The sequence below is a fragment of the Notamacropus eugenii genome, chromosome X (genome assembly GCF_028372415.1).
Source record: "Notamacropus eugenii isolate mMacEug1 chromosome X, mMacEug1.pri_v2, whole genome shotgun sequence".
Taxonomy (NCBI): domain Eukaryota; kingdom Metazoa; phylum Chordata; class Mammalia; order Diprotodontia; family Macropodidae; genus Notamacropus; species Notamacropus eugenii.
In genome coordinates this window covers 47,292,560-47,312,009 of record NC_092879.1, presented here as the reverse complement: position 1 = coordinate 47,312,009, position 19,450 = coordinate 47,292,560, and the positions used below count along the sequence as shown (strand labels likewise).

The window sequence follows — 19,450 nt, the reverse complement described above, 5'->3', positions numbered from 1 at the left end:
TTAAAAGTTACGGGAGAAAAACTTTCCTAATCAGGGACCTCAACTCTCGCCTCTCAAAACTAAATAAGGCTAACTATAAAATAAACAAGAAAGAAGTTAAAGGGATGAACAGAATTTCAGAATAGTTAAATATGATAGACCTCAGGGAAAAGTAGATGAGAATAAAAGTGAGTATACCTTTTTCTTAGCAATACATAGCAGCTTCACAAAAATTAAGCATGTGTTCACAACCAAATTCAGAAAAGCAAAAATATTAAATGCATCCTTTCCATATCATAACACAATAAAATTACATTCAATAAAGGGCCATGGAAACATAGATTAAAAATTAATTGTAGAAGATGGTGGAGTAGAAAGACACAGATATGGAGGTTCTCCCCACACAGCCCATAAAATACCTGTAGAGAGGGACTTTCAACAAATTTTGGAGCAACAGAAGTGGAGAACAGAGTGGAGGAGATTTCTAGCCCAGGATGACCTGAAAGGCCCACGGGGAAATGTTAGTTGCACCTGATGCAAAGCAGAGCCCAGCCTTGGCCTCAGAGCCAGGCTTGTGAACAGCTCTCAGGGCAGAATCTCCAGTTGGGGAATCCCCAGTTCCAGTAGCAGGGGGTCCTCAGATCCCTCAACCCACAGGCACCAAAGGTCAGTGATGGGTTTTTACAGCTGGCCAGGAAGGGAGAAGGGCCTTCCCATAGCTCCTCCTTCAGGCAGCAACTGCAGAGGCCACATCGGGCAGGCAGCAGCAGTTTTCATGGCAGACCATTGTTGGATCATAAAAACCCCTGGAGGCACTGAGAAGCTGATTCTTGTCTCCACCCTGTGGAGAGGCCCTGAGGGATATTGGTGGCCCTGCCCCCCACAGCTTGACTGAATCCCACCCCCTACCCCCAGTGCTGGCTTGGCAGAACTGGAGGCCAGATGGCTGTGGAGAGGAAACTCTGCTAAGATTCTGGGCACAAAAATCCCTTCCTGTGCCCAGACCAGTACACGCTTGATTGTGCCACCTAGGAGGAACTGAGATTTTAACAGATTCCCAGAGTATACCCTACTCTTGACAAAGGACACAAAAGTCAAGTAACTGGTTGGGAAAATGGCCAAAAAAGGGAAAAAAAATAAGACCATAGAAGGTTACTTTCTTGGTGAACAGATACCTCCTCCCATCCTTTCAGATGAGGAAGAACAATGCTTACCATCAGGGAAAGACATAAAAGTCAAGGCTTCTGTATCCCAAACATCCAAAATAAATATTCAATGGTCTCAGGCCATGGAAGAGCTCAAAAATGATTTTGAAAATCAAGTAAGAGAGGTGGAGGAAAAACTGGGAAGAGAAATGAGAGAGAAGCAAGAAAAGCATAAAAAATGGGTCAACACCTTGCTAAAGGAGACCCAAAAAATGCTGAAGAAAATAACACCTTTAAAAATAGGCTAACTCAATTGGCAAAAGAGGTTCAAAAAGCCAATGAGGAGAAGAATGCTTTAAAAAGCAGAATTAGACAAATGGAAAAGGAGATTCAAAAGCTCACTGAAGAAAATAGTTCTTTCAAAATTAGAATGGAACAGATGGAGGCTAATGACTTTATGAGAAACCAAGAAATCACAAAGCAAAACCAAAAGAATGAAAAAATGGAAGATAATGTGAAACATCTCATTAGAAAAACAACTGACCTGGAAAATAGATCCAGGAGAGACAATGATCCAGGAGAGCTATGATCAAAAAAAAAGAGCCTAGACATCCTCTTTCATGAAATTATCAAGGAAAACTACCCTGAGATTCTAGAACCAGAGGGCAAAATAAATATTCAAAGAATCCACCGATTAGCACCTGAAAGAGATCCAAAAAGAGAAACTCCTAGGAACATTGTGGCCAAATTCCAGAGTTCCCTGGTCAAGGAGAAAATATTGCAAGCAGCTAGAAAGAAACAATTCAAGTATTGTGGAAATACAATCAGGATAACACAAAATCTAGCAGCTTCTACATTAAGGGATTGAAGGGCATGGAATATTATATTCCAGAAGTCAAAGAAACTAGGACTAAAACCAAGAATCACCCACCCAGCAAAACTGAGTATAATACTTCAGGGGGAAAAATGGTCATTCAATGAAATAGAGGACTTTTAAGCATTCTTGATGAAAAGACCAGAGCTGAAAAGAAAATTTGACTTTCAAACACAAGACTGAAGAGAAGCATGATAAGGTAAACAGCAAAGAGAAGTCATAAGGGACTTACTAAAGTTGAACTGTTTACATTCCTACATGGAAAGATAATATTTGTAACTCTTGAAACTTTTTTCAGTATCTGGGTAGTTGGTGGGATTGCACACACACACACACACACACACACACACACACACAGACAGAGACAGAGAGAGAGACAGAGACAGAGAGACAGAGACAGAGAGAGACAGAGAGCACAGAGTGAATTGAATAGGATGGGATCATATCTTTAAAAAATGAAATTAAGGGGTGAAAGAGAAATATATTGGGAGGAGAAAGGGAGAAATGGAATGGGGCAAATTATCTCTCATAAAAGAGGCAACTAAAAGACTTTTCAGTAGAGGGAAAAAGAGGGGAGGGGAGAGAAAAAACATGAAGCTTACTCTCATCACATTCGACTAAAGGAAGGAATAATAGAATGCACACTCATTTTGGTATGAAAACCTATCTTACAATACAGGAAAGTGGGGGAGAAGGGAATAAGCAGGATAGGGGGGATGATGGAAGGGAGGGCAGTGGGAAGAGGAAGCAATTAGAAGTCAACACTCTTGGGGAGGGACAGGATCAAAAGAGAGAATAGAAGCAATGGGGAGCAGGATAGGATGGAGGGAAATATAGTTAATTTTACATAACACGACTATTATGGAAATCATTTGCAAAACTACACAGATATGACCTATGTTGAATTACTTGCTTTCCCAAAGGGGATGGGTGGGGAGGGAGGGAGGAAGAGAAGTTGGAACTCAAAGTTTTAGGAACAACTGTTGAGTATTGTTCTTGCATACAACTAGGAAATGAGAGATACTGGTAATGGAGTATAGAAAGTTATCTTGCCCTACAGGAAAAAAGAGAAGATGGGGATAAGGGAAGGGAGGGATGTTAGAAGAGAGGGTAGATTGGTGATAGGGGCAATTAGAATGCTCAGCGTTTTGGGGTGGAGGGAGGGGAGAAATGGGGAGAAAATTTGGAACCCAAAATTTTGTAGAAATGAATGTTGAAAGTTAAATAAATAAATTTTTAAAAAAATTAATTGTAAACTATATAATCTAATCCTAATGAATGAATAGCTCAAGTCATAGTAATAAACAATAATTTCATTGAAAAGAATGACAACAATGAGACAATATACCAAAAGTTATGGGATGCAGCCAAAGCATTACTTAGGGGAAAATTTATATCTCTACTTGCTTCCATCTGTAAAATAAAGAAAGAATAAATCAATGAACTGGAAATGCATTATTTTAAAAAACTAGAAAAAGAACAAATATAAAATCCCCAATTAAACACCAAATTGTAAATCCTTAAAATCAAAAGAGAGTTTAACATAACAGAAAGTAAGAAAATCACTGGAGTAATAATAAATAAAACTAAGAACTGGTTTTATAGGATGAAAACAATGAAATAAACTACTGGTAAATTTGATTTTAAAAAGAAAACCAAATTGCCAGTATCAAAATGAAACGGTTGAATTCACCACCAATGAAGATAAAATTAAAGCTAAAGATAAAATAAAAGATAAAATTAGGAGATATTTTACCTAATTATATGCCAATAAATCTGACAATATAATTGAAATGAATGAATATTTATAAAAACATAAACTGCCTAGATTAACAGGAGAGGAAACAGAATATTTAAATAACCTTATCTTAGAAAAATAAATTGAACAAGTCATAAATGAACTCCCTAAGGTAAAAAATCCAAATAGATTCACCAATGAATTCTACCAAACATTTAAAGAGCAATTAATTCCAATAGTATATAAATTATTTGGTTAAATAGGCAAAGAAGAAGTCCTAACATTCTTTTTATGACACAAATATGTCTTTGATACCTAAACCTGGGACAGCAAAATCAGAGGAAGAAAACTATAGACCAATTTCCCTAATGAATATTGATGCAAACAATAAAAAATAAAATATTAGCAAGGAGATTACAGAAATATATCACAAAGATCATATACTATGACCAGATAGGATTTATACAAGGAATGCAGAGTTGATTCTATATAAGGGAAACTATCAGCATAATTGACCACATAAATTTAAAAAAAACAACAAAAATCATATGATCATCTCAAGAGATGCAGGAAAAAAGCTTTTGACAAAATACAACACTCATTCCTATTTTAAAAAAAAACACTAGAAAGCATTGGAATAAATGGAGTTCATCTTAAAATGATAAGTAATATCTATCTAAAACCAAGTGCAAGCATTATCTGTTATCAGGGGTGAAGCAAGAATGGCCATTACACCACTTTATTCAATATTGTACTAGAAATGCTAGCTATAGCATTAAGACAAGAAAAAAGAATTGAAGGAATAAAAATAGGCAATGAGGAAACAAAACTATCACACTTTGCAATGATATGATGATAAAGAATAAACTAAAAAACTAATTGAAGGGAGAGGATTCTGGGAAGATGGCAGAGTAGGTCAGAAAATTCCAAGCTCTCAAGATTTTCCCCCACAAATGAGTTAAAATAAACCCCTTAAAATGAACAATTTATTTATGGAGATAAATAAGAATAAGGACATAACCAGGGTCTTCCTAAGATAATTTGAGAAGATTGGAAGAAAAATCCCAGGTTGGGGCTTGGTGCTGGTGAAGAGTAAACACTTCCAGGCTAGGGTCTATTTTAACAACAAGTTGCAAGCCCTGGGGTTATTGAGAGGATGCCTCAGCCCCAGCCACAAGAACTTTCACATCTGGGATAGTGAGGGGAGTAGGGTGTTTGAGCCTGGGAAGATTGAGGGAACCTCTGCTGATAAGGAACATCAGACCCAGCAGTGCTATGAAGAATATCAGGGGTGAGAAGGATCCAGAACACATCCAGTAAGTGCAGAAGCAGTGGGGCAGAAAGCCCCTGACTCTGGGAACTTATAGGAGGTTGGAGATTTGGGTTTGGTTCCAGGCAGGAAGGGAGAACTGAAGATCTGGGACAAAAGACACATTTCCCATACTCCAGTACTAGAGGTGGTTACAAAAATTAAACTATTACCACAAATAATGCACAAGCAAAGGAGAAAGAATCCAACCATAGGGTATAGAGATGACTGGGGTCCATCTTCAGAGGAGGTATTGAAGTAAGGATACCCCCAAAGAGCAACGTCAAGTGGATACTTGCCCCAAAAGAATTCTTAGAAGATCTTTAAAAAGTGTTTAAAAGCCAAATGACAGAGATGGAGGAAAACCTAAACAAAAAAATAATAATACAAGAAAAACAAGAAGGTTATGAAAGGAAAGTCAACAAATTAGAAAAGGAAATCCAGAATTTTAAGGAAGAAAATGACACCTTGAAAATTAGAATTGGGCAAAGTGAAGCCTGTGAAATTATAAGAGATCAAGAAATAATCAACCAAAATATGAATAATGAAAAAATAGAAGAGAAAGTGAAATATCTTATAAGAAAAACAACAAATTTGGAGGGTAGGTCAAGAAGGGAAAACATAAAAATAATTGGACTAACTGAAAGTTATGATCAAAACAAGAATCTTGACACAATAATACAAGAAATAATTAAAGAAAATTGCCCTGAAGCATTAGAACAAGAGGGGAAAATAGAAATAGAAAAAATTCATCGATCACTACTTAAAAGAGATCCTATGAGGAAAGCTCATAGGAGTATCATAGTCAAATTCCAAAACCCTCGGCTCAAGATTACAATATTAAAAGCATCAAGATGAAAACAATTTAAATATGGTGGAACCACAATTAGACTCACGTAAGACCTAGCAAGAGAGACATTAAAGGACCGCAGGTCTTGGAACATAATATATCAAAAAGCAAAAGAACTGGGGCTCTGGACAAAAATATCAAACCCTGCAAGGTTAAGTATTATCCTGAATGAAAAAAGAATGGACATTTGATAAACTCTCAGACTTTCAAGATTTTGTTTAAAAAAAATCCTGAACTTAATAGAAGATTTGACATACAAGAACCAAGAGAAATATTAGGTACATACCAAAGACTTATTATAAGGAATTCATAAGGACAGACTGTTTACTTTTTACTTTATATATACACACATACATGTACACACACACACACATACATATACATAAAATGTATGTCTGAGATTCTTAATAATTGGGTAACTTGTAAGTAAGACTGGGGAAAACCTGAGCAGGATATGAATTTTAAAAGTAAAACCATTTAGGAACAGCTAAAAAGAGTAATCATTTTATACAAATGAAGTGCAAGAGGAAGAATCAATACAGAGGAATTAGATGGGGGAGGAGGGCTGATAGTTCTGGTAACCTACTTTCATAGGGAAAGGATTTAAGAGGGAACAATACATATATATTTAGAAGAGTATAAAAGTCTTCTACATTCAGAAGAAATAAAATGATAAGGGCATACAGAGCGGGGAGAGGATAAGGGAGGGATTTTTAGAGGGGAGAGGGAAGGAATAGATAAAAGGGAGTATAGAAGGGTGTTTAGATTTATGGGAATGGGAGGATAGGGGAGGAATCTGTGGATGGGGGGGTAAGCTAAGTAATAGGAGGGCAAGATAGAGGGTAGAAGTAAAGTAGAGGAGGTAGGAGGGATAGGAAACAAGAATATGCACAAACATAAAAAACAAAGATCACAAGCAGAATATGTTTGGGGAAAGTATATGGCTATACAGGCGTGCGTGTGTGTGTGTGTGTGTGTGTGTGTGTGTGTGTGTGTGTGTGTGTGTGTGTGTGTGTGTGTAGAGAAACATATCTAAACTTTATTGTAGTCTTCTAGGGGTGAGGGGAGGGGAAAAAGAACAAAGTAAAAAAGAACACAGCAGAGAACAAAAGAACTCACAAGGAAGCAAAGAAAAGATGGACAATTTTCGACACAAGTATTACTTATCATACAGGCTTTCTTGAAATGAAAATTTATTGTTACATAATTTGAATCCTCTCTTATGTTCTGCTATGCACACAACATGCTTTTTTTAACTTTATATTTAAGTTCCAATATTTAAGTTTATATGTTTTTGGTTATGTTTCTTTCTATTCTGTATTTGTGTTCTGGCATTTGAATCTAAAATAAAATTTTAAACACTAATTGAGATAATCAACAACTTTAGCAAAGTTGCAGGATATCAAATAAACCCACATAAATCATCAGTATTTCAATATATTGCCAATGAAGTCCAGCAGAAAAGACAGAAATAGAAATTCCATTTAAAATAACTTCAGATAATATTAAAAATTTTTGTGGGAGTCTACCTGCCAAGACAAACCCAGAAACTATATGAACACAATTTCAAAACACTTTTCACACAAAGTCAGATCTAAATAATTGGAGAAATATTAATTGCTCATGGGGAGGCCAAGCCAATATAATAAAAAGTACAATTCTACCTAAATTAAAGTACCATACCCAACAAATTACCAAAATATCATTCTATAGAGCAAGAAAAAAATCATAACAAAATTCATTTGGAAGAATGAAAGATCAAGAATATCATGGGAATCGGCGGAAAAAACAACATGAAGGAAGGTCATTTAGCAGAGACAGATTTCAAACTGTATCACAAAGCAGTAAGTTCTGGCTAAGAAAAACAGTGGTGAATCAACGGAACAGATTAGGTACACAATACGCTGCAGCAAATGACCATTGTAATCTAGGGTCTCACAAACCCAAAGATTCAAGATTTTGGGACAAGAAATCACTATTTGACAAAAAAAATTGCTGGGATAACTAGAAAACAGTTTTGCAAAAATTAGCTAAAGACCACCATCTCACATTGTATACCGAGATAATATCAAAATGCGTACAAGATTGAGACAAAAGGTAATATCATAAGCAAATTAGGGAAGCATAGAAAATTTTACCTGTCAGATCTAAGGATAAGGGAACATTTATGACTAAACAAGAGACAGATTATTATGGGATGTAAAGGATAATTTTGATTGCATCAAATTAAAAAGATTTTGCACAAATGATACCAGTGCAATCAAGACTAGAAGGAAAGCAGAAAACTGGGGGAGAATGGAATTTTACAGCAAATTTCTCTAATAAAGGCCTCATTTCTCAAGTATATAGAAAACTGAGTTAAATTTATAAGAATATGAGTCATTCCCCAGTTGATAAATGGTTAAAAGATATAAACAGGCAGTTTTCAGAAGAAGAAATCAAAGCTATCTGTAGTCACATAAAAACATGATCTAAATCACCATTGATTAGAGACATGCAAATTAAAACAACTCTGAGGTACCACATCACACCTATCAGATTGGTAAACATGACAGAACAAGAAGATGATAAATGTTGGAGAAGATATGGGAGAGTTGGAACACTAATTCGTTGTTGGTGGAGGTGTGAACGGTTCCAAACATTTTGGGGAATAATTTGGAACTCTGCCCAAAGGGCTATAAAACTGTGCACGCCTTTTGGCTCGGCAATACCACTACTAGAGATGTAACCCAAAGAGATCAAAGAAAAAGGAAAAAGACCTATTTATACATAAATATTTCTAGTAGCTCTTTCTATAGTGGCAAAGAATTTGAAATCAAGGGGATGCCCACCAATTGCAGAATGGCCAAACAAGTTGTGGGATATGATTATGATGAAATATTATTGTACTATAAGAAATGATAAACAGGATGCTTTCAGAAAAACCCAGAAAGACAAAGTGAAATGAACAGAACCAGGAGAACACCGTACACAGTAACAGCAATACCGTTTGATAATCAGTTGTGAATGACTTAGGCATTCTCAGCAATACAATGATCCAAAAACAATCCCAAAGGACTTAGAATAAAAAATGCTATCCACCTCCCGAGAAAGAACTGATGTTGTCTGAATTCAGATCAAAACATACTTTTTTTTGCTTTATGGAATTTTTTTGGTCTGTGTTTTCTTTTGCAACATAGCTAATACAGAAATACTTTTCATGACTGGACATATATAATCTACATGTTACCTTCTCAAGAAGGTGCAAAGGATGTAAGGGAGGGAATATAATTTGGAATTCAAAATTTTTAAAAGCAAATGTAAAAAATTTGAGTTTACACGTAATTGATAAAAAAATAAAAATATATTTAGAAGATTATGGTTTTTATATTAGTCTAATTTAAGTAAACTAGAAAGGTAAAAATTGCTACCACCACACACAAATACATTCTAAATCTAAATATAAGATAATTTAGGTTGCCTCAGTGTTCTGATCTCTATACCAAGTGAAGGATTAAATTTTTTGTGTATGGCTATAACAGAAAGCTATAATAAGGGAAAATAATTTGTGCTGAACCAGAAGGTTACAAAACAGAAAAGGGGGGCAATAGAATTGCTGATAAACTGCAGGTTTGTTTGTACAGGAGAGCTCTGGACATTCTCAAAAACAGAATGTCTTCAAGATAAGGAAAAGGGCTTGCATCAATATTATGTCAACCAAGAACGATGTTTGGTAAAGAAAAGAAGCCAGAAATGTTTGATCGAGGGAATAAATACTGGGGCAATTTAGGGACAATTTTGTAGTCTCTTACAAGTTGCCTGTGTGCACGCATTCTGGGAGATTACTGTAGAAGAAATCTTTAATAAAACTTCGATCTTTTCTCCCCAAACATTTGTAGCATCAGCTTTATGACCCATCACAAGGCTGCTCCCCTTCCAGATGAGTTACACTTCAATATACCCCCAAGTTACAGTATCTGAATGGCCAGCACTTTACAGATATCTCAATGTCCACATCTGTAAAATTCAGAGGGTTCAAACAGATGAGCTTTAAATCTATGATCCTAGGATAGTCATCCCTTTTATCCAAAGAATTAGCAAAAATCTTTAATTTTACCTAAAGTTATTTTGAAATGTTGTCTTTGGGAAGCAATGCTATCCCTAATGCCATACCTCCCACCAGATAGGTAACTCTCACCAAATAAACTTCAAAAACATGACCCTCACTGGAAGGAAATCAGAAAGATATTCCTTAAAACTAGGTAGGAGCTCCCCAGTAGTGCTCACCATCAGTGCGATTAAAAAAAAAAGTGATAACGAGTGAGAATCCACATTCCCTATTCCAAAGCCAGATGAATGAATATGGGCAAATCACTTAATCACTCCATGGGCAAATCAGACAACTTTCTTAGATAATCTGCTAAATTATAGATGATTTATAATCTGCCTTGCTAGGAGTTCCCACACTGCCAAAATCACAAATATCGCACATATGATATGTGAAAATTATATATGACATATGAAAATTAATATTTAGGCCTAAAGTTGAAGGGGGATTTTTCATTTCATAAGTAAACGTAATTCTTCAGCGCGTTTAGAAAATGATTAAATTTATGAAATTTAAGTGTACAAGTTTTTTTTAGAACCACCTCCTACTAGAACCCAGCAAGTCTAAAAGTAAATATAGTTTCCACCCAAAAGGTGCTTACAAAAGTCTGTAAGACACATCCAAATCAAAGTATGAGGGCTAAAGTGACAGCTCTTTGATTATTAAGCCAATGGTTTACTAAGTACAGCATCATGATTGAAAGGTTTTTCAAAAGCTATGCTAGGCAAATCACTAGAAATCTGAATCGTAGCTTTTTCATCTGTAATACTGAGATAATAATAGCATCTACCTGAAAAGGATGTTGTGAGACTCAAATGACATAAGTTATCTCAATGAATTCTCCCCTCCTCTTAGCAGGGAGAGAGAGGACAGCTAAGGCAGTATTGAGAGTCTTTACGCAGCTGTTTGTTACAAGGGAAGGTTCAATTATGGTGCCCTGAGGAAAAAGAGTCATTTCCAGAAATGACTACTATAAAAACAAAAAGCAGAAAAAATTGTAAAAACAAAAACCTTACAATGCCATCTAAATGTGGGCTCAGATTACTTCTTCTGCAATTTCTCTCCCTTTTTCTTATTTGCTCCCTCATCTCAAGCCCTACTGCTATCACTTGAGGTCAAGGCATCACCCCCTCTACCAGAGTACCATAATAGCCTAAATGGCCTTTCTCTTTTCAGATTCTGGTGTCTGCAGTCCAAAGGTCACACCATGGAATAAGTATGTTTCTTAATACTGGCACTTTGCGGTCCAAAAAACCTTATGTGGTTCCCTTCTGCCTAGACAAGAAGAGAAAAATGCCAGGATCCGGCTTTAACCCTCCTTTCAGCTTTACTTCATGGTACTTTTCTTAAGCACTTTGTGCTCCACAGAAACTGGACTGCTAGATAGCCTTATGCCTCCTTAGACTACCATCCCATTCTTTTCTAAGACCCAGCTCAGCTGCTAACTTCTCCCCATGCTTTCACCAACTTCCCCAACTAAAAAATGATCCCTCCCTTTCCCTTGAATCTCTGGTGCCATTGCTTGACTTCCACTATGAACTTAACTATAATACAAGTTAGAAAGTAGCTATTTATATATCTTCCTCATCGTCTCCAAACACTCCACAGATATCAACTTGTTAGCTCTTGTTCTTTAGGATACAGTGAGGGTTAGGGTGTTTTCCCTATAATATATGTAAAGGGCTTTCAAAACCTTACAATGCTATATAAACCTTAGCTGTGAGTATTAGGGATAAGGAAAGGGACTGGACCTATGATTTCCCTAGTATGGGGAATTCCCCAGCGAGTAAACAATGCATCAGCACTTTCTCTGCAACTTATAGCCGTAGAGGATTGTCCCAAATCCTAGCCAGTATATGCTAAAGGTGGGCCCTCTGGAACTAGGCCTTCCTAACTATAAGGCCAGATCTCCAGGCAAACATCTACAGAGTGCCAACTAAGTGTCAAGCACTCTGCTAAGCATTTTACAAATATCTTAATTGAGCTTCACAAATTGGAGGTAAGTGCTATTATTATCCTCATTTTACACCTGAGGAAACTGAGACAGAAGTTTAAAAGACTTGACACCAGGGTCACACAGTTAAGAAATAACTGAGACCAATTTTGAACTCAAGATCTTCCTAACTCCAGGACTAGCATTCTACTCACTATATCACTCATCTGCCTCAGAATTACAGTAAGGATCACAGATAGAGTTTGGGGCAAAACCCAAGGCTACTCCATTCCTAATGCAGACATCTTTGCATTCCACCACAGAGTTCAGAACCCACCACAGTAACAAGTGAAATGCAAAAGATCTGAAAACGTTCACTGGCTGCCTCACCATGCACTGCCATGCCTAATGTCTTGTCTCCCAGCTCAGACTCCTTTTATGGCCTCCATTAAGTCCCTATCCGCTCTGGCACTGTTGCCTCTCTGTGATTTTCCTTCAATTAGCCCCACCATCAGAATCCTGTTCTTTACATCTCATACTACACCTCTTAGCACCAACTCTGTATCCCTCTGTCAAGAGTCATCTGCACCTTTCTCAAAATCTTTCTCTTGCTCCTAATTAAAAAAAAAATGCAGATACATTCAACCTAAAATGAAAATATCAGATCCTACAAGCACCACCAAAGGTAAATTTAAAAAAAAAAAAAAAGATTGCAGTAAGTTTTCCTTAGGGGCTATTTCCTTAAAACATTTACAATGAATTCCTGCATTTCTGGTATGGACAGGGAACATGGTATTCTGGTTAACTCATGACTCTCACCTATGTGATTCCTGGCTGAGCCAGCCACCTGTGTAGTCTCGAGCAAATCACTTAACCTCTTTGGGCCTTGGTTTTCTCATCTGTAAAGTGAGGGGTTTGGATTAGACCTCCAAAGTTCCTTCTACAATTCCACACATGGACTTCAAATTTTCAAAACTGGAATATTTTTACCAAAATACACTGAACACAAAGATATCACACAAAAGCACCATTTCATCTTTTCTCAGATTGACTCAGAAGACATTTAAGGCACCTGCAGAACCTTGAAGTTAACAACACAGTCAGGAGGCAGTCTGAGTTATGAAGAAACAAAGGGCTGACTCTGGAAACCAGAGAGCACTGGGCTTGTCTTGTCTCTGACACATGGAAACCTGGCTAGGGAACCTTCAGCAAATCACTTCCACTCTCAGCGCTCAGGGCAACTCTGGAGGAAGATCTGAAGTTCCCTCTAACACAGCAATCCCAGGTCCAGTCTCTGTGTGCCTGGTATTGTGCAAGGTACTGACCACACAAAGAAACGGCCCCTGCCCACAAGGCACTTACATTCTAGCATATTATAGAAAATGAATATAAGGGAGCTGTGGGGGGAAGGCACCTATGAACTTTTTTCAGTATCTTCAAATCTATTTCACTATAATCTCTTTCCTTGGTAATCTTATATGTTTTATTTTATGCATTTAAAAACATTTATCTGAGAATGGGGTCCAAAACCTTCACCAGAATTCCAAAGGGATTGATGACACAAAAAAAAAGTTAAAAACACCTTGCTACAGAAGGTGCTGCTTGAAGTGAGTTTTAAAGGAAAGCAAGGAAGGAAAGAGCGAGTTCCCCTAGCATGGGTTCCAGAGACTGTCTTCTGTATGAATTATAATAAAAGGACCAATGTGGCTGGACCATCGAGCCTATGAAAGAAAGTAACCCGATAAACCTAGAAAAGTCGATTATAGAGCTGTATTGTGTTAAGATTTTTTTGTGAGCAATGATCCCAGCTGTCCTACTTATGTGACCATGGTTCGTCACTTAATCTGTGGGCCCCAGATTCCACATCTTTAAAATGAGGGCAGTTGGAGGAGATCTCTAATGTCCCCTCCAGTTCTAAAATCTGTGATCCTATATTTCAGGGGAAATAATTCGGCCCACTTTACTTAACATAAGTCCCATTCTGGGAGATGTTTTGTGAATTTCAGTTTTGCAATAAAAATTGTATTTGCACTGTCTGAGCCTGCAGAAGCACTAACTAAAACTTAATCAATTAAAACTGAATAGCATAGATGCTGAAGAGGACACAATCATAGATCATTATGGAAAAGGCCGTCTTCTCCAAAGGCGGAAAAGGAAACAGTATTAATATCATTTTATTTTCTTAGCATCTATTTTTCTACAGTTTTGTTCACTGATGTCTCTGCTCCATTTCTAAATTGATCATCTAGAAGCATCCTCCCAGTTATCATTACCATTTATAATTTTGCTTTATAAGGCCACAACTTACACATGTCTAAATTACATAAATCCAACGTAATAAATGCTTCTTTCTATCTCTAACTTAAATTCAAAATACTTTCTTCTCTCCTACTCTATTTTTCCTCCAAAATTCTGGCGTAATTAAAGCTATCCCTAAATCATTTATGAAAACTTTAAATTGTTCAACTTTAAAATTGCCATGTATAGAATTGTGACTTACTAAGCCATGTTATGTAGTACTTAATGATTGGTCAAGTCACGAAGCATCCACACTTGGCTTTATATACTGACCGTGCGGCTGGCTAGAAAAATCTCCCCGGTGTCTAACAAAGCAAATTATCATCAGCTGTTGAGGTTGTTATGGGGATCAAATAAGATAAATTATGTAAATTGCTACAAAACATGCTCCGTTTATTATTGTTAGGTATTAAATTTGCTCCTGAGCATTACTTTTTCTGTTTTGATCCTATCCAAGGAATATCAAGGAAAATGAAGTTTCATTTTTTTAAGGGGCAAAACTTCTGGTATAAAAAAAGGTGAATAAGATCCACCCCCTGCTCTCATAGTATTCGTTCCAATACGGAGATAAACCAGACACAAATAAGTATTAGTACAAATAATGCAATTTTCCCAAAAGAGCCTTTCCCGCCCCTGTTAGCATGCAGAGGAGAATGGAGGGCTCAGCAGCACAGTCTGGAGAGCCTGAGGTGGTGTCTCTACTTCGTCAGACACCAGCTGTGTGATATTCGACAAGTCATTTACTTTGTGGTACAAGGGAAAATCAGAAGCTCTGTCGTCAGAGAACCTGGGTTCAAATCCCACCTCTACCACTTACTACCTGCGCAACTTTGGGCAAGTGTCCTAATCTCCCTTTCAAATTAAGAGGTTAGACTAGATTGCCTCAGCTGGCAAAAGCACTAAGTAAAACTCAATCAAAACTGCCTAATCTAGAAGCTGAACGGAAAACACCTGCATAGCCACAAAACGAACAGTCAAAAATACTGCAATTCTACGACAAATTGAGGACTCGGGGAGTAAGGGGAAGACCATGACTTGGGGTTGGATTCACTACAGGGTGGGGCAAGGGTTGCCCTGGAAGTTCCCCCACCGCAGGGCAGACTGCATCGGGGCAGAACCCCGGTGCTCAGCTGTGGCTCTGCTAGCTACGTTTCGTTTTAGAAACTGAGAGGAGGTGAGTGGGGACGGGGTGCCTTGACCTGGGAGGATGCCAGGTCCTGAGGCCTGTGCCTTATCTTGGCCCGTGGGTCCCAGTGGACTGCCCGCAAGTCTCCCCCTGAGTCTTGTAGGGAGTTGGGCAGAGAGGCCCGAGGGCCAGGGGCCTCCAGGGCTCTGATGGGTAGCATCCCTCCCGGCCACCTGCACCCTTCCAGCACTGCGCCCCAAAGCTGACTGAGCTCACCAGGCCCCTTTCTCCACCTGCCAGCCGCTCCAGCCCCTGGCCCCCCACCTGTTCTCCCCAGCCGGCCCCACGGCCTCCCTTACTCACAGGACGCAGAGGCAGTAGACCCCAGGCACGCTCTCACTGTCCCGCAGCAAGTAGCTGCCGTCCAGGCCCGTGGCAAGCAACAACTTCTCCCCCATCTCGCGGCTGATCTTCCCGTGATAAACGGTCACGGAGTCCATGGCCAGAGGCAACAAGCTGAGACAGCTGGTGCCCAGGGGGGTGAGAGGAGGATGAGGATGCCCCGCACGAGTCAGCTCCCTGGCTCTGTGAGCACCCAGAACAGTTTGGGGTTGGGCTTTTTCAAGGTACCACATCAACAGGATGTTGTCGACGTGTCTTTAAACCTTCTTTTCACACTTTGCGATTCAGCAAGTTCGTACCTTAACCAACTCGTCTCACCTGGGGGAAGGGGACAGGGGAGGAAAGTCTCCAAGGGGCCAGGGGCGGGGCCAAGGCCGCAGGGGGTGGCACAGCAAATCCAGCCCAGTCCCCGGAGAGCTTGGGCAGCCTTCCTGAGGCGGAGGGCCAAGACCGAAGACTTGATGCAGATAATGACTGGAAGGGGATGACGGCCAAACCACCGGAATGCTTAACCACCCACACCCACCCACCCTGCAGACCCTAAACAGTGGAAGGCAGGCTGGGCGATTGCTACTGAAATGCACAAGACTCCTGCAAAATGGAGGACCGGAGAAGACAGCTTTCAGTTCAGAAAACGAATGATCACAACATGCATTTATTAAGCATTTGCTATGTGCCAGGCAACGTATTAGGCACTAGGGAGGTAGCAAGACAAAACTCCAATGGCACTTGCCTTCAAAGAACTTACATTCTACTGGGGGGAGCGTGTATATGGCTATAAACAAAAAAAGATACACGGTAACATGGAAGAGGGAGATTAGCACAAAATTCTTACCTTTCAAAGAACCTCCAACCTGTCTCCTGAATTATAAGACTTAAACATGAAGGATCTAATAGTTATTTGGAGTTTGGCATGAACTCGCAAGGCCCGCCATTCAGCACTACTTGCTACTTGTCAACAATGATTTCTTTACCATGTTGCCTTATCTGTGTCTTCTTTCAGAAATGTGCTGTGAATTCAGAAGGGAGAGCTCTGAGGGGAAGCTCAAAGGATGTTCACCTAGCGGGCCGTTTCAACGTTTTAAGTTTAATTGACTTCTTTGAAATGAGAAGCAGCTTCCATTCTCAAACCCAGCATACTTTAAATGGTATTTCCCAGAATTCGCAGCAGTTTTGAGGGAACCCAGTTGGAACTTTTTTTAAAATGTCAGAACCTGATTAGTCTAATGCTAACACACCTTCAAATTCCATTTTACAAGTTTAAATTCGGAAACTAAAAAGCAAAGATCAGTGTGTTTTCTTCTCTTCTAGCCTTCTAATCATTACTATTCAATAACCCAGTACAGTTATCCAGACAGTAGGTACTGAATGCTTGTTTGCACAATCAGCTCAGAAATGCACAACTGGAGGGGAACCTCAAATTAAGGAGAACAAAGTACAATAAGTGCTTTATATCGGCACCTGTTGCACTGAAGGCTTCTGCTGCCTAAGGCCCAAGTCAGATATTTGCTTTCACTCGCTCTACCTAGGGACAACATCAGAGAGTTACATAGCAACCAGCATCAACGCTCTTTGTTGACTGCAGAATTCTCAGTGGTGCTCAGCTTCACCATTAATTTATATGGCATCTATCAACCTGACGACCTAAAGTAACCAGACGCACATTTCCTCGTACAATCATTTCCAAAACCAAGTATAAAAAATGTATACAGGTGGGCATTCAGGGACTAACCTGGGCCAGTTGTGGGGTGGGCAGAGTTTGTTATGGGACCTTGCTCCTCTTTTGCATACTTTTTTCCTCTCAACTCTTTCCTTCCCTCCCCCAATCCCAATTCTCCTAGGACACCAGTGCTTTCATGTAACCCTTTCATGCCTCTACTCAAGGAAATGCCACCACATAAACATAATTCGCGCTTAGATGTTAGAGAGATGAAGTTACGTGTCCAACATCATAAATTGTCTTATCATCTAAAGCTGGGAAGGACCTCAGGAGCCACCTAGGCCAACTCCCTCATTTTATAGAGGAGGAAACTAACGTCCAAGGAATGGAAGTGACTTGTCCAGGGATATACATAGGATCATAAAGCTAAAAGTGGAAGCAATCTCAGAGTTCAACTAGTTAAACCCCCTCGTTTTACAAAAGAGGAAACTGAGGTCCAGGGAACTGAAGTGGACTGCTCAGTCATCCCGGTAGCAAGCCACAGAAATGGAATTTGAACCCAGGTCCTTTAACTCCTATGCCATAAGTATTTGCCTATTAACAGAGCTTAAAGAGAAAGAAATGCTTAACCAGACGAAACAAACTGCTTTTGGTAGAATTTCCGATACCAGGAAAGAAGATATTTGGGGGCGAACCTTTTGTATCACATCACAGAGGCCTGAGCCTCCCAATAAGCTGGACCCCCAAGAATAACATAGGAACAATACCCAATCTCCTCAAGAGAACGGAGTAAATCATCCACACGTGTACACAGAGCACAGAAAGTCTGACAACCAAGGAGCTGGGGCCATTTTCCCTCTTTGTCTCGGTTTTGTTCTCCCTTGCTAAAATAGCACACCTGTCAAAGCATCCAGGTACTACAGAGAGAAGCACCACCAAGATAGTCTCAAAAAGGAAAAACTAAATTATCAGGTAATAGTACAATTCTCACAGCCAGTGCCCCATTGTCACCTCCCAAGCAAACTGACAGCTAAGCCAGCCCCCTAGTAAGTACAGGGTGGTTGAAAGGTACTGACATCTTCATTCCAGCCCTGTGTTATTACTGAACCTGAACTTAGCAAACAAAACTTCATCCTAGAGTCGAGAGTCAGAAAGGATTTCTGAAAGTACTTGGTCTCTCCAGTGCTCCACTTTGCAATTCAAAGCAATAAAAGAAGCATTTACTAAGCACCTACTCTGGGCCGGGCACTGCAAGGCCCTGGGGCTCCAAAGCCAAAAATAAAAACAGCCCCTACTTACATCCTGCTGCAAGAGAGACAACATGTAGACAGAGGAGTAACTACAAAATCGATACAAAGGAAATACCAAATAATTTGGGAGGTTGGAAAACACTGAAAAGGCAAAAAGATAAGGAAAGTTCGAATGCCTCATGGCAGGATTTGAGGGGAGTCTTAAACCTAGAGATTTGAAGAGGCAGAGGTTCGACCAGCAAGCATTCTGGGTACAGAGTGGGGTGTGGGGCAGCAAGAGGGGGTTCAAAACACCCTGTGCTAACACATAAACAAGGGAGATGGAGTCTCAGGGGTTGGGATTTAACCACATGAGACAGAATATTGTGAAATCGGTCTGAAAGAATAGATTGGAGCCAGCTTAAGGATTTTATGTCCTTAAATAAAGGAAATCTACAGTTTATCCCGGAGGTCTCATTATCCCAAATCGGAGAGTTCTGAAAAAATGAGGCAGAGAGGATTAGATATGTGGCCTCTGGAGCTAGAAGAGCACACCAAGGGAAACAAACTAGGATATTGGGAAGTAAAAGATTGAATTTTGCCTTCTGCCACAAATAGGTTGTTTGGACAGGAAGAAAGAAAGGTTAGAGGCAAAGTGGGAGAGCAGGAGAGGAGGAAGGGTATTGGCAGAGGTTGAGTTTCATCCATTTAGGATATTTAGAAATAAAATGCAATTTGAATTTTCTCACTTTTTTCCTTGCTTTTTTTTTTTTTTGTAATATGGCTAACACAGAAATAGGTTTTGCATGATTTCGGATGC

The 19,450-nt window shown here is 39.2% G+C and overlaps 1 protein-coding gene across 1 annotated transcript in view; it reads right to left on the bottom strand.

Moving 5' to 3' along the window:
• Window positions 1–17,588, bottom strand: part of SH2D1A (SH2 domain containing 1A) — a 46,348-nt gene extending 28,760 nt beyond the window's left edge. Inside the window, exon 1 of the mRNA XM_072626496.1 lies at window positions 15,703–17,588. Coding sequence (XP_072482597.1) covers window positions 15,703–15,974 — 272 coding nt within the window. The 5' untranslated portion in view covers window positions 15,975–17,588. The remainder of the gene's footprint in view (window positions 1–15,702) is intronic.
• Window positions 17,589–19,450: the final 1,862 nt, after the last annotated feature.